A 14351-nucleotide genomic window follows, 5' to 3' on the forward strand; every position below is an offset into this window, starting at 1 on the left:
ACTTCAGCGAGCCCGAGCCAGGGCTGGCCCCGTCCCCAGGTGCCCCCGGAGTGCCGCCCCTCCTCTCCCCGTCTCCAGCGCCCGTTGCCCGCTCGCCTCCCCTCGCCCAGACCCTCGCCCTTGCAGCCCGGGGAGGGATGCTCGGGGGCAAGGGGGGTCGCTGAGAGGGGCACGGCCGGGGCGGGGGCGGCGGCGGGGGCGGTGCGGTGCGGTGCGGGCGGCGCCGCCCGGCACATATAAGCGCGGCGCGGCGCGGTGGAGCCCCGGCGCCGGTGCTGCTGCCGGTACCGTCCTTCGCCGCCGGCTTCCTCCGGGCTGCCCGTCCGTCTATCCACCCTCCGTCCGTCCTTTCCCCTCTCCATCCCCTCCCGCTTTGTTTTTCTCGCCGTCCGCGGGCTCGGGCCCCCCACGCCGCTGCCACCCTGAAGTTTCTGGCGGTGCTGCTGGCGGCGGGCATGCTGGCTTTCCTGGGGGCCATCATCTGCATCATCGCCAGCGTCCACCCGGCCGGCACCGCCGCGCCCGCCGCCGCCGCTGACAATGACTCGGCCGCCGCCGCCCTCCTGCCCGCCGCCGACAAGGGGCTGGGAGCGCTGCACGGCCCCGCCGAGGCTCTGGCCAGCGCCGGGCCGCGCCTGCCGGGGGGGCCGCCGCTCTTCAGCCGCTTCGTCTGCACCCCGCTGAGCACCGAGTGCCCCGCCACCGGCACCGGCCCCGCCGCCGGCACCGGCGCCGGCCCCGAGGAGCTGCTGGCGCTGCGGAGCGCGGCGGCCCAGCTGCGCCGCACGGCGCTGGAGCAGAAGGAGCGAATCCGCATGGACCAGGAGACCATCCGGGAGCTCACCGGCAAGCTCAGCCGCTGCGAGGGCGGCCTGCGGAGCCCCCCCGCCGCCGCCGCGCCCCCCGCCGCCGCCGGGCTCCGCGCCGCCCCGCGCCCCGGCACCATGGGCCACCCCCCCGACGAGCCGCCCGCCGTGCGGGAGCTGGAGGAGGCTGTCCGCACCCTCCAGGACCGCATCGACCGGATAGAGGTGCGAGAGATGCTCCCGCGGGGTTGGGAGGGATGCTCCCAGGGGAAGATGCTCCTGGGTATTTGGGAGGGATGCTCCCAGGGGAAGATGCTCCTGGGGCCACTCTCCCACACGTGCCACTCCCCAGGCATGCAGCCACACACACCCCGAACCAGCTCATCACCCTCACGAGGCTTCAGGAAGGTTGTCCTTGCCCCGCTCTTCCCTGAGGTTTCTATTCAGTGGCAAGGGGCTTGCCCTCAGCCCGCGTCTCTTCCCTCCATGCCGGGTAGTCCCAAGGGGCCAGGGCTGCCCTGCTTTTCCCCCCATCTGTACCCAGGTAGGGCACCTTGCTTGCCCCATAGCAGCTGCCAATGACTCCTCCAGAACAGGTTGGCAGCTCAGGGCCAGACCCTGCCCTTTAGCAGAAAGGTAAATCCCATCCGATGCCATCGCAGTTACGAATGGGACTTGTCACAAAGTGGAGAGCAGTGCCGCCCACTGCGAGCCCAGCACCTCGTTCCCACATAGTCCATAGGAGCAGGACAGAGAAGGGCGCAGCTGCAGTCACTCGCTGTGCCCATCCCTGCGGCGTTGGGCTGTTGGCATTTAGGATGCGAACCCCTGGTCCCCCCACTCTGTAGTGGCTGTGCAACGTGTGCCCGGCAGGCTCAGCACTGGCCCGGCCACAAGCCAGTGGCACTTAAGGCTCTACTGTGACATCTGTGATGGGGCACATCATGGACTGCATCAGAGTGTTGATTTATTTGAGCTCAGTAGACCCCTGAGGTCTACCAGGTATCAGAGCCACCTGCAGGAAGCCTCCTGTGAGTCCTCAACCTTCTCATCCTCCTGTTCAATTCCCTGTTGCCCTCTCCAGTCTTCCCTGGAGTGTGGAGCTGGGAGTGAGGCAGCACCCCATGGGGTCCGTCTCCTCAGCTTTGCCCTTCTGCCTCTCTCACTACAGCCACAAGGACACAGCAGCAGCGGGCAGTGGGTGAGGAAATTCTGAGCCACTAAGGTCACAGGCTGAAAAATGAGGCTGGGAGAGAGGGTTATTGTAATGGATGGAGATATGAACAGGCATAGAAAGACAGTGAAAGACAAGTAAACACACGCACACAAGATGGAAAAGAGCTGGAGACTGGAGGAAACACCTGAGAGCTGCCAGGGTAATTCACACACAGGCACAGGAGGAAACACAGTCACACCAGGTATGTGCAAGGAGAGGTGGATGTGCAGCCTGAGTGTGTTTCCCAGAGCCAAATGCAGCCAAAGAGGGGGACAGAGCCACACTGTAAGCCCCCCTGCAAACTCCAAAACAATATCTCCCAAGAGTGGGATAGCACAGCAGGTGTGCTTACCCAGAAACAAAGGGGAGAAAAGTCCCTGCACACATATACCTGTGTGTTTCTGAGGACCAAACGATGCATGATGGGATGATACCCAGCACATCAGTTTGTATTTTGGGGACCATCAGACCTTTGGCTGTTCTCCAGCCATCCTCTCCCCCTTCTCCAAGGGGAAGCACCATCTGTGAGCTGCCTTCGTCCCTGTCCTGGGGTTCCTGATGACGGTGGGAGGATCAGGGTGGAGGAGCGTAAGGCTCACAAGAGTCAGAGCAGGCTCTTCTCTCCCAGGGAACCTGAAGCAATGCTGGGACAAGGTTTATGCACACAGTGATGAGGAAGCCAAGAGGCACGTAGCCAAAAATGTTCTTTTTTGTGCTGCCAGGAGCCTGAGGGTCCCAAGCATACTTTGCAGGGGAGACACGGCACCCTGTGGCTCGGCGAGCCTTGCCAGATGAGGAAACAGGGCAGCGTGTCACAGGTGGGCTGGACCTCGGATGCCCTGGCTCCTGCCTGGTGTAACGTGCCACCTGTGTGCATCACACCCCTGGGAGGGATGGCCACAGCCCAGCCAGCCGAGCCCTGGGGTCGCACCTCAACCATCCAGAGATGGTTGCCTGTGCCTTTCCTCCCTATGTTGTTTCCCCCTGCCCCAGGAGCAGACACCTAAAATGTCATGGTGGGGCACCTGCACCTCTCTGTCCTGTGTGGCTCCAGCTGTCAGCCCCGAGAGCCTTCCTGGGGTACCCCATGACATGGGAGGCACCCCCAGCCCCCACCAGCTATCCTGGATTGTGGTGGTGATCATCCCAAAAGGTGACCTGGATGGGGACAGTCCCATGGTGGCTCCCAGTGTGCCGGAGGCTCTGTGAAACCCCTTGGGAAGGGGAGGAAATGCTGTGAAGTCTTTGGTGGCCTAATCTCAGGAGAGGGATGACACAAAATGCCATGTGCTGCCCTGGGAAGGCTGCATCCCAAGACATCTCCAGGCAGGCTTGCCAGCAGGGATTACTGCTGGAGGCTTTGGAGTTGGGACTGAGAGGAGGGGGCAGGTATAAGATTGCGGATTTAATCCGGGCACTCTCAGCCCCATCCGTAAGGCGTAACAAGATTTAGTCATGCACTGAAAAACCTATTAAGACGTTTGTTTCTTAATTTTGTCAGCATGGCAGCAGGATTTCCCAGGGGAGGATGCAGGGAGGGACTCCAGAGTCTCACTCTTTGCCCCCTGCCATTTCAGCAGGGACAGGCTTGCATTGTCAAAACACTGACAGCGGAACTTCTTCCCTCACCTCTTCCCAACCCACCACAAGGTATCCTCATGTGCAGCAGCCTAGTTAGGCTTTTTTTGTCTTGGTTTTGAGGGTCCCTTCCATCTCTCAGCACTTGCTCGTGTCTGTACACTTGAGTGCATCTTGGAATACAGAGCCAGGGGGCCCAGACGGTCCTTTTTCATGCTTCTAGTTATTGCTGCAAATGGAAACAAAGTATGGAGGGAATCACCTTGGCTTCCTGGGCTGTGCCAAGATGCAGATGCCCCCTTTCTCCCCATCATCCCTTGCAGGAGAGTGGAGCAGGAGAGGGGACAGCCTGGTGGGCTCTGTGGAGGACCTAGCAGACCTGTAACAGTCTGCTCCTCAGCCAGCATGTGGCTGTGCCGGTGTGGCTGATGACCTGGCTGCTGGCAGAAAACCTTTGGCTATGAGAATGGGAATGGTAGTGACCTAGCTGCCTCCCTTCTGCCTCCATCTCCAGCAGTGTGGGGATGGAGATCCCCAAATTCTGATAGTCCCAGGCCCTGAGTGAGGTTTTCTGGGGGCAGGTTCACTGGTGAGCTCTTCCCTTGTTAGGAGGAAGGAGAGGCTGATGCACCCTGCCTGTCTTCTAACCCCATGCGCTCCTTCTTAGGGTTTGATGACCCCCAAGGATTTGCCTTGGTCCAAAAAGGTGGCAGGGTCCAATAAACAGAGGTGCAGCAAGTGTGCCATCCTGCAGCAGTGAGCATCCCAGGGTGGCAGCCACAGAGGAGTTTTGTGCAGGCTCGAAGGATTCCTGGGCCCAAGGAACGGAATGGGGCTGCTGCGTGCATGCACCCAGCTGAGCATCACCGTCCCTGGGATGGGCTGAGGCATCGTCCCGTGGTCCTGCCTGCCCTGTCCCAGCAGCTAAGGTGGGCACTTGTGTGCTGGCGGCCGAGGGGGAGCAGCAGATTTGCCAGTGCATTAGTAAATGAGGCTCTCTGATCTCCTTATGTAAATCAAAGTGTATTTGCCGACTGAGGGCTACAACCCCAGCAAGCACACACCAACGTGGCCAACACGGCCCCCTGCCCCCGCCTCCCCCTCCCCAGCCCCCAGCAGCAGCTGACATTTGTCGTGATTAATAATACCTGGCATCTTTCAATCTTTTTTGCCCATTCTAGCGGCCAAAAAGTATCGAACGAGCCTCCCCCGCACCCGCTGCCCACTCCCCTGCTGCCTGCGCAGCAGCAGATGGGGAGCCGGGTGCCTGCCGAACAGCCGGGGAGAAGGCGCTTCCCCCTTCTCCTCTCCTCAAAGGTTACTGGTAAATAACAGCTGCACATCTACCATTAATAATTTTACAAATAATTTGGTTTGAGAGAAAGATGCTTGAGCGGCAGCTCGGAGATGAGGTGGATGGCTAGGGAATGCAGCCCATCTTTGCAGGAGGAGGATCACCCGGCACATCCCAGTTGCATGGGGTAGAACGGTTCAGTCTCTTGTCCAGCCATGGTCTGGCTGTGGGGATGGGATTGGGGATGGTGTCTGCTGGGATGGCCCTAAAACTCTGCCGGATGAGGCTACTGGCCACATTCCTTTCCAGAAGTAATAGGTGGTCAACAGTGGTTCTGTGTGGATCTGTCTGTCCATGCACTGGTTGCCAGGCTGGAGGGGCCAGCAAGAGCTGGAGAGAGGGCTGAAAGGGGAAAAACTCAGGAAGAGGGAAGAAATTGAGCAAAAAGAGAGAGATAGCATGTGTGTGCACAGAGGGGAGCATCAAGAGGAGACGCTCCAAAGCCAGATAAATGAAAAAGCCATAGGGAGAAAAGCTACAGAGGGAAGAAAATAGCAGCAAGGAGAAAAGCAGGAGGAAGAGAGAGGTAAAAAAAGCACTCAGTCCCTACTGAATAATGTAGGGCAGGCTATCGGGGGCTAGTGAGAGTGACAAAAGCTCCCAGCCTTTTCTTTTTTCGTCATTAACAGATGGAGCCGTGCATGAAGCAGGGACGTAGGCTCCAAGCCCGCAGCTCGAGCAGTCAAAGCGTGCGGCAGACAGGAGCGTGCCAGCCTCCGCTGTAGCTGGGCAGCCCAAAAGGATGAGGAAAGCTCTTGGAGCCCATGGGATGCAGACACAGAGGCAAAGGCAACCCCGTCCCACCTGTGCGAACCCAGCCAGCTCTGCTTGGGTACAAATGCGGGCGTCTACCAGTGGGAACTGTCCCTGCCAGGAGATGAGAATTAACCATTCCACTCACCTTTCCTTCCCTCCTACCAGCCCTCCCCTGCCTTTCATCCAGCCCCACCAGCAGATCCCCAAGTCTTTCGCAAAAAAAAAAAAAAAAAAAAAAAAAAAAAAAAAAAAAAAGTTTAAGACCTAAAGCCCCTTCCCCTTTAGCTAATCCCTTTCTGTTTTACAGACACCAAAGGTAGGATGCCCTTTGCTGGGCACCTTTCCCTTCCCAGAGAAGTTCTGCTCTCTGCAAGAGCATCCTTAGTGCTACTGGAGCAAGCTGGCAGCGAGAGCTGGCGTTTGGTCAGGGCTGACAGATGTCCCCTGCACAACCTCTCTTCCCTTGCTGGGATTTGCTTCTCTGGATTGGTTTTCCTCACAGAGCCTGTGGGTTTGCCCCAACAGACCCTGCTGGCACCTCTTGCAGACCCTGGGACATCACAGCCTCCCTTTTATTTGTAGCCTGAGTACGTTGCTGCCCAGTGCAGGTACATTTGTGCTCACACGAACACCATGCTCTTGCTTTTCCTCCCCCTGCAATTCCCATCCACCAAGGCTGCATCCTGCCCAGCCAAACCTGGCTTTTTTCCAGCCTCCCTCTTGCCTCAGTTGTTCATGATGAATAGCAAAGATTGAGGGTGAAATGGGCAGGCATCCCCCCTTCAGCTCTGTGTGCATGATTATCAGGTCCTGTCCAGTCTGGAAAAGCAGGATATTGGGAAGAAGGAAAAGCTAGAAGCCATAACCACAGATGAGCGTGCTGACCTCCTCCAGGCCAGCTCTGAGGCCACAGGGAGGCTGTTCATATCAACAGGAATGGCATGTTTCACCCCCCATGTCTCACCAGCTTAAGCCACACGGATATCCAGGATATCCATGGATATCCAAGCAGCCACAGCAGCTCCAGCACCTTTGTGAAGGTCTGGAAATACAGAGAAGGGGTCACCATCTTTCTGAACCCATGGCAGAGAGACTAATGTCCCAAGGACATGGGGAAAGGAGAGGGCTCCTATTTACAGAGAAACCCCAGGAGCATGGCAAAGGGTCACTTTCTCCGTTCCAGCCTGATTTTCTTCCAGCTGGGCTGGAATCTTCTGGTAAGGTGGGATCTGGGGTCTTTGCGGAGCGCAGCAGCAGGTGGGAGCATATTCACCAAATGCCATGTTAGAATTGCCATGGGAAGAGTTTTGGTCTGGGCATTAACCCTGATGAGACAAGACACGCTTGACGTCCCCAGGTGATGGGTCAAGTCTTGAGAACCAGACACACACAACAGCCTGGCCGCTGGTCCCACTTCTCCATGGCATCCCCAAGGCCTGGGAGAGGCTGGCTTACAGAGAGCTACCTGCCCAACCCAGCGCACGTGCACACCCCCCTACATGCCGGCTGAGCTGAGCTAAGAGGATTACAGACCCATTAAGTGATGTTAACATGCTGGACATAGGTAAGCAGCCTCATGAGCAGCAGGGGTGGAAGCTCCAAGGTCCTTCCCTCATCGTGGGAGGCTGCCTGCAGGAGCAGAGCCAAGGGATGACCCAAACATCCCATCCTTGCTCTTTCTCTGAAGTGGCAGAAAGTCATTAAGAGCAGCCAAGCTTCATTTTGCAGTAATGAGCTCAATGGGGGCTCTGAGAGGGGAGCTACAAAGTCAGCTGGAGGCTCTTGGAGAAAACCCCAGTGCGGATATGGGACTGTCATCTCAGCACTCCCTGTAGTGCTGCAGGCTGGGCATATCCTTATTTAACCTCTTACAGTGACACCTCCCTGAATTTTCTCTTTTCTCCCTCCTTTCCCCTCTGTTGTGGCTGCCACCAAGTGCAGCAGGAGCTGCCAGCCCGCACCAATAGCTCAGCACCCACTGCCCCGGCACTCGCTCGCGATGCCCTGCACACCAAGATGGAGCAGTTGGAGGAACAGCTCCTCTCTAAGATCCTGACCCTGCAGAAGGAGCGCCAGGCTGCAAGCACTGACCGCAGCCAGCAGCAGCACAACATCGAGAAGGAGCTGAACTCCCTCCAGAACCGGGTGACAGAGCTCGAGCACGGTGAGTCCTGTCCAGTGGGGATGGAGGTGGGACAAGGGGGTCCCTAGCCCAAGGTGCATCACCAGGAGAACCCCAGGGCAGGTCACCCTCTATAGGTTCTGACATTTCTCTCTCCTCCCCATTCTTGGCACCAGGACCGCTGGGTTACAGCCCTCCTGATGCCTTCAAGGTGACCATCCCGGTGCAGAACAACTACATGTATGCCCGCATGAAGAAGAGCCTGCCGGAGCTCTACGCCTTCACCATCTGCATGTGGCTGAAGTCCAAGGCCCTGGCAGGGCTCGGCACCCCTTTCTCCTACTCTGTCCCAAGCCAATCCAATGAGATTGTGCTGTTGGAGTGGGGCACTAACCCCCTGGAGCTGCTCATCAATGACAAGGTCAGCTCAGTCTCAGGAGGGAAGTCTCTGCCCTCGTGTTCCCTGTTTCAACCCACACTGGTGTGGGGGAGCTGGGAGGAAGGAGCCCAGGCTTATGGGGAGAGGGAGGAGGGTGGGGAGGATGGCTCACTGGGGTGGGTTTTGAGAGGGAGAAGGAGCACAATGGGATGTCTGTAGATTTTGGATTGTCACCACCATGGGGATGCACCACTCGCTTTGCGAGGAGCTGGGGAGACACCAAGGTCCCCCAGCAGTCCCACTGAGCCCTGGGCTCTTGCTCTTCCCCGGAAGGTTGCCCAGCTGCCGCTGAGCCTGAAGGACAAGGCCTGGCACCACATCTGCGTGGCGTGGACCACCCGGGACGGCAAGTGGTCGGCATACCAGGATGGTGAACAGCGGGGCGCCGGCGAGAACCTGGCCTCCTGGCATTCCATCAAGCCCCAGGGCGTCATCATCCTGGGCCAGGAGCAGGTATGTACCAGCTCAACACCAAGAGCTGCCAGTTAGCATTGCTCTGGTGGGAAGCTGTCTGGGGGGAAAAGCCCCCAAATGGGGCAAGGGCAGAGGGTGGTGTGGGCACGAGCACTCAGCATGGCATGTTCGCTCTCCTGCCTGCTCATCTGACCTCTAGCCTGGCCACGTGCACTTATTGTCTCCTCTTCCCTCTCCCTATTTGTCTGGCCTCCACTTGCTCCCTGCCTTGTCTTCTTTCATCTCCTCCACACATCCATCCCCTCCCCTCCTTGCCACGAAGCATCAAGCTTTGCTTCTCCCCAAACTTCTCTCTCTCTCCCTTGCCCTGTTTGCCCACTTGGGTGCATGTTCCTCCTCTTCTGCTCATCCATGTCCAATCACCTCTCCTGCTCTTTCCCAGGACACTCTGGGGGGCCGCTTTGATGCCACGCAGGCTTTCGTGGGGGAGCTGGCGCAGTTCAGCGTGTGGGACCACATGCTGGCACCAGCGGAGATCCTGGGCTTGGCCAACTGCACCTCTCACCTCCAAGGGAATGTGATTCAGTGGGACGACCAGGCGGTGGAGGTCTTTGGAGGTGCCAGCAAGGCGGGCTTTGCTGCCTGTGAGGAAGGGAGGAAGGCATGAGTGGCGCCGAGCCCTCTCCCCAGCACCAAGGAGCCCAGTGGTAGCCCCAAAGCAGGGAGCCCCTTTCTCCCCTCCCAGACCAGTAAGCCTTGCCAGGGCGATGCTTGAGCCCCTACACTGGTGTCCCAGGGGGGAGAGGGGACCCAGAAGCTTCCCTGTTGCCCCTGTGCTGGTGGTGTGGCTTGTCCCCACCCCTGGCACAAGCCTGCTCCTGGGTCTCATCTTGCCCTGCTTCTGTTTGGGTGGGCCTTGCTGTACCTGCAGGTGTCCCTGGTACAGCGAGGGTCCTCACCTTGTCAGCCCCAACAGGGAGTGGGAAGGAGAACTCTGTCTATCCCAAGTGCAGTCCAGCCTCAGTGGGATTTCAGGGTGCAGGCACCCCCTGAATACACCCCCTTTCCTTATTTATTTCTAGCAACCCCACTGTCTGATTTTATGAGCCCGCATTCCAGGATCTCCCCTCCAGTCCCATGCCTTCTTCTGCTGCCCTGGTTTTTCAAGCATCACCCCAGGGAAGCTGAGGGGGAATGGCATGGAGCCAGTGGGGCAGTACTCACCCTTCTGCACCCCTTCCCCTGCCTCTGCCGCCTGTTCAGGCAGGGCTGCCCGAGGGGAGCCAGGCTTTTGGGGCAGTGGGAAGAGAGCACTCCCCAACCCTTTCCAGCTGGGCGGTCGGTCGGCCACCAAGGGGATGGGGGTAACGAGGCAAAGCATGTCCCCCAGCGCTGGCCGAGGGGGAAGGAGCGCAGCATTGCCATCAAAGGGAGTGAAAGCAAGAAAAAAGGAGACGGAGGATGGTGGTGGTCAGAGGAGCCCTGCCACCCATCCCCCAGTCTTTTGGTTACTGGATCGGGTTGCTGCCCTTGGTTCCACCCAGGTCCCCTCCTTTAGCTGCTCCTGGCCAGGAACAGGGCTGCCACTGGCCTTGGAAATGGGAGGGTGATGGGGCGGGCTGGTGTTTTTCCTGTGGAGTGCCTGAGAATATTCTGTTTCCATGCCGCGTGGTCACCGACATTTCGATATGTACGTGTGTGTGTGCACATGTGTGTGTGTCTGGGGTGGGGTGGGAGGGTTATTTTGGGGCTCTCATGGTTGCTCAGTGCTGTGTCCAGCTTCCAGTGCTCCCCCCTACCCCCAAGTCCCACTTTGTGCTTTGGGAGACAGCCGCCCCCGCCCCTGGGGGAGGTGAAGCTGGCAGAAGGGACAGCCCTGTCACTCAGCATCCCCACGCAGGGTCTCTGCCAGCGCTGGGGTGGCTCAGCCTGCTGAGGGGGCACGTGGCAGGGACGGGGTGCAGCCTTTGTGCCAAGTGGGAACACTGTGACCTTTGTGCACCCTGACGAGCTGCCCCTCTTCCTCGCTCGCTCGCGCGCTTTCTCTAATGCACGTTCGTGACAGGGGCCCCGATGCGCACCTGTGGCGGGACATTTCTTTTGTAAAGCTGATCGTGAACAATAAACGTGATGTTTTCTGTTCGAGCCTCCCAAGGGGTGCGAGGTCGCTGCGGGGACTGAGGGGACTGACCAGCCCAAGCCAAGGTGTCCCTCCCTGGGATGCTTAGGGTTGCATCCCTGAAGGGAGATGGCCGGGCCCATTGCTGGCATTACAGAAATATAATCGCAAGGGTGTGGTATCATTGCCCCAGAGGTGGTGTCACAGTATGAGTACCTCTTATCTACCACACTGCAGAGCAGCATGGGGTACAGGCTGCTGCTGGTGTGGGAGGAGGGTTGGGGGAAGCACCTCCCCACAGAGGAGAAACCCCTCATCCTGACAACAGGAAGCAGAACAGTGAGGAATCATGGCCTTTAGGTCAGACCGTGGTGTCAAGGAGCTCACATCAAGTATAAATCTAATTAAGTACTAGTAATGAGTTTCTGACCTAGCTAGGCACAAGATGGTTCAGGCACAGCTCTTGGAGCTCCTATTGTAGAGAAGCTTGTGACTAGGTCTGAATGGTGCTTTTGCCCCTCAGTGGGTCCTGCCCCTCCTAGGAAAAGCACAGCCTCACCTTTATTCTGGGAAGAAAGAGCACAAAGCCAGAGGACTCGGTTTTCCCTAAGGCCCCGAGCCAGAACTGACCCCACCAGCTCCCACTTCGGGAGGGTATTTAATGCCATAAAACAAAGTCTGGTGCTCTCACCTTCACCACATCTCCACAAAGCTGAGGTTTGTTTTGCAGAAAAAGTGTGTACTTCAGCTGGAGCATAGGCTCAAGGGCTTTGCTGAGCTGGAGGCTCATCCCCACATCACTAATTAGGAGGGGGTTCAACAGGTGACAGACATCTGCTTGTGCTCCCAAATAACAGCAGCATAATTAGGAAGGGCAATACTTTTTAGAGGAGAAAATGTCAAAAAACGTTGCTAGGGTCACAAACTTAGAAGGTGAAATGGAGGGGAATGGTCTGGAAAACCCTCCTGTTAAAACTGCAGTAGCCCTGCCATAGGGTTCTTGGGGCTGCCAGCCAAGGCAGGAGAGATGAATGAGGACAAAAAGGGATGGAAACAGCCTGGCCACTGATGTAGGCTATTGGCATAAATCTTGTCTCCTCCGGAGCCCGGAAACCCAGCCCACGCTGAAACTGTGTGTAAACATCCTTCAGAAAAGCAGAAAAAAGGGGACACCAGGAGATGCTTGAGCAGGGCCTTCCGTGCTGCCCTCTTTGTCCCTGCCAAGTGACGCTGGCATGATCCCAACCCCAGCCATGTACCTGGGATGTGTGGATCTGTCACTTCTGGAACAGGACAAATGGGGGGGCCCGTCAGCACAGCTTCTGCAGGGAGACCTGCTCTCCCACAGAGGTTCACAGCCAGTTGGGCAGACCAGGGGGCACATAGGAAAACATGATAGAATTTTCCCAGAGCTTTAAATGCTTCCAGTAAATGCCTCTGCATAAGGCTCTTCAGGAAACAAAGGCATTATGGAGAGATTAGAAACTGGTTGGGAAACACAAAATCAAGCAGGAATAAATATTTGATTTCCATCCTGCCCTGGCTCTCTGCAGGAAGCAACGTCTGCTTCTCACCCGTCTCAGGAGGACGAGAGCAAGATGAGACCATTTCTTTTCAATAGGCTGAGCCTTGCATGAGCAGCAAACCTGCAACAGGGCTTAAAAGGTAGAGGAGACGACAAATCAATGGCGTTGCTGGCTGGAAGAAGTCATTACAATGACTTACACATATTGCTTGCTTCTGAATTAACCGGGAGCACTCAGGAGAAGCCCCACATCTCTCTAAGGGCAGCTGGCTTGAAAACAATGTGTCGCACTCAGAAGAGATGAGGAACAACAAAATCACCCCTTGGGGGACTGGGTAAAGAGGGGAATTTTTTACAACGGTGTGAAGAAGGTTTTTGTGTTTGTGATAGGTGCTTCAGCTGGGTTGCTATGTTGTGTCTGGATATCCAGAATATGGGGGAAAAAGGTGAAGGGGACCTAAGAGGTGGGCAATGCAGAGGGAGGGGCATCATTGGGCTGTGGCAGTTCAACAGGAGCTGTCATAAGAGGAGATGGTGTAGGAGACAGCTTGGTGAGATGGATACAACCTGTGTGCCCTCCTCTGTCTCCCTGCCCGAGGGCTGTTCCACTCCACTTCGAGGAGTGGAAAGGGACTTCCATTTCCCTTCCTAATCTGAAGGACTCACAGCTTTCTGCAAGCCAAGAGCTTATCCAGACTCAAACATACCCTCCACGCATCCCCCAAGGGTTTTGTCCAGCAGCAAAGAAGATCAAGTCAAATGTGGCAATGGGAAACCTTGAGGCTTGATGGCTATTCATTACCAGGTTTGAAAACAAAGTGCTGAAATTCCTGTACCCCTCCAGCCCTTGCCCGTATTTCCAGAGGGCACCACTGGCCATGCAGGCTCTGCCTTCCCAGGGACATGGACAGCCTTGGGACCTCCCTGCCTTAGACTGGGCTTTGGGAAGCTCCTGTGCTCCCCAACACCTGCAGCCTCAGCTTTGGGTTCACGTCAGGGCTCCCTGTCAGCCTCCTGGTCCCTCAAACGAGGTCAAGCCAGCCCATGCTTGTCCCCAGGAGGTGACTTCCAAAGTCCCCATTACCCGCTCTGTCCTAGCGATGGGGCGCTGCCTTAATTGCATCCTTGTGCTTCCCTGTCCTGCTGGGAGCCTCCTCTGCTCCCTCCCAGAGCCAGGAAGGCTCATTAAGACTCGTGCAGCACTTGCACGGGGAATGCGCCATGAATCCAGAGCATCTGGCACAGGAACAGCCCCCGCACGGCTGCTAGTGCTGAGGCAACAGACCTTACTAGCAGTAGCTGTCGTTACTAGAGGGAGTAGCTATGGGATCATATGAGAGGTACTGCATTTCCCAGCAGACCAAGAGATCCTGCTGTCCCAAAGCAGGTTTCTGCATCCTCTGGAGCCGAGGGTTGAGCTGCTTTTGTCTGCCTCTGATTCCTGCTCACCAGCATCCCCATCTCTGCCTTCCCTCAGCTCAGTGCAATGTGCTGGGGCTCTGATCCCAGTGAAATATGGCTTCAGCATCTCCACAGGGCCTCCTGAGTGTTCCTCCTGCCTCCAGAGAGCTGCATCTATACCACCCCAGGACAGCTGCAGGGCAGACCTCAGTGTGTCCCAAGTCTCCAGCCTGGGCCCTCTGATACTACCCAAGGTGGTTCTGGAGCAGTGCCCAGTCCCTGGGCTGTGTCTGACAGGCTGGACAGCAATCTCCAGTCCCCTGCTTTATCACAGAGAGGAGACAGGGCACAGCAGGGCCTCTGCCTATGGGGTTGACGGGAAAGTCCCAAAACACGGCTTGCAGCAGGAAAGAAAAGAAAAGAAAAGAAAAGAAAAGAAAAGAAAAGAAAAGAAAAGAAAAGAAAAGAAAAGAAAAGAAAAGAAAAGAAAAGAAAAGAAAAGAAAAGAAAAGAAAAGAAAAGAAAAGAAAAGAAAAGAAAAGAAAAGAAAAGAAAAGAAAAGAAAAGAAAAGAAAAGAAAAGAAAAGAAAAGAAAAGAAAAGAAAAGAAAAGAAAAGAAAA

At 56.8% G+C, this 14351-nt stretch overlaps 1 protein-coding gene across 1 annotated transcript; it reads left to right on the forward strand.

Annotated features, from left to right (window-relative positions):
- The first annotated feature begins 254 nt into the window (after positions 1-254).
- On the forward strand, positions 255-10835 carry NPTXR (neuronal pentraxin receptor). Its single transcript, XM_027879404.1, has 5 exons — positions 255-1031; positions 7652-7874; positions 8009-8253; positions 8545-8724; positions 9128-10835. The coding sequence occupies exons 1-5, from the start codon at positions 456-458 to the stop codon at positions 9350-9352; spliced, it is 1449 nt and encodes a 482-aa protein (XP_027735205.1). The 5' UTR covers positions 255-455; the 3' UTR covers positions 9353-10835.
- The last annotated feature ends 3516 nt before the right edge of the window (positions 10836-14351 follow it).

Source organism: Empidonax traillii, unplaced genomic scaffold, assembly GCF_003031625.1.
Source record: "Empidonax traillii isolate 1590-97213 ecotype Southwest subspecies unplaced genomic scaffold, ASM303162v1 scaffold55:size2822071, whole genome shotgun sequence".
Lineage (NCBI taxonomy): Eukaryota > Metazoa > Chordata > Aves > Passeriformes > Tyrannidae > Empidonax > Empidonax traillii.

Bases quoted from the DNA above. Each gene is read 5' to 3' on its own strand.
- NPTXR (XM_027879404.1), top strand. From the start codon at position 456: ATGCTGGCTTTCCTGGGGGCCATCATCTGCATCATCGCCAGCGTCCAC. The intron at 1,032-7,651 runs GTGCGAGAGATG...CACCAAGTGCAG, and splicing joins ACCGCATCGACCGGATAGAG to CAGGAGCTGCCAGCCCGCAC. The intron at 8,725-9,127 runs GTATGTACCAGC...GCTCTTTCCCAG, and splicing joins TCATCCTGGGCCAGGAGCAG to GACACTCTGGGGGGCCGCTT.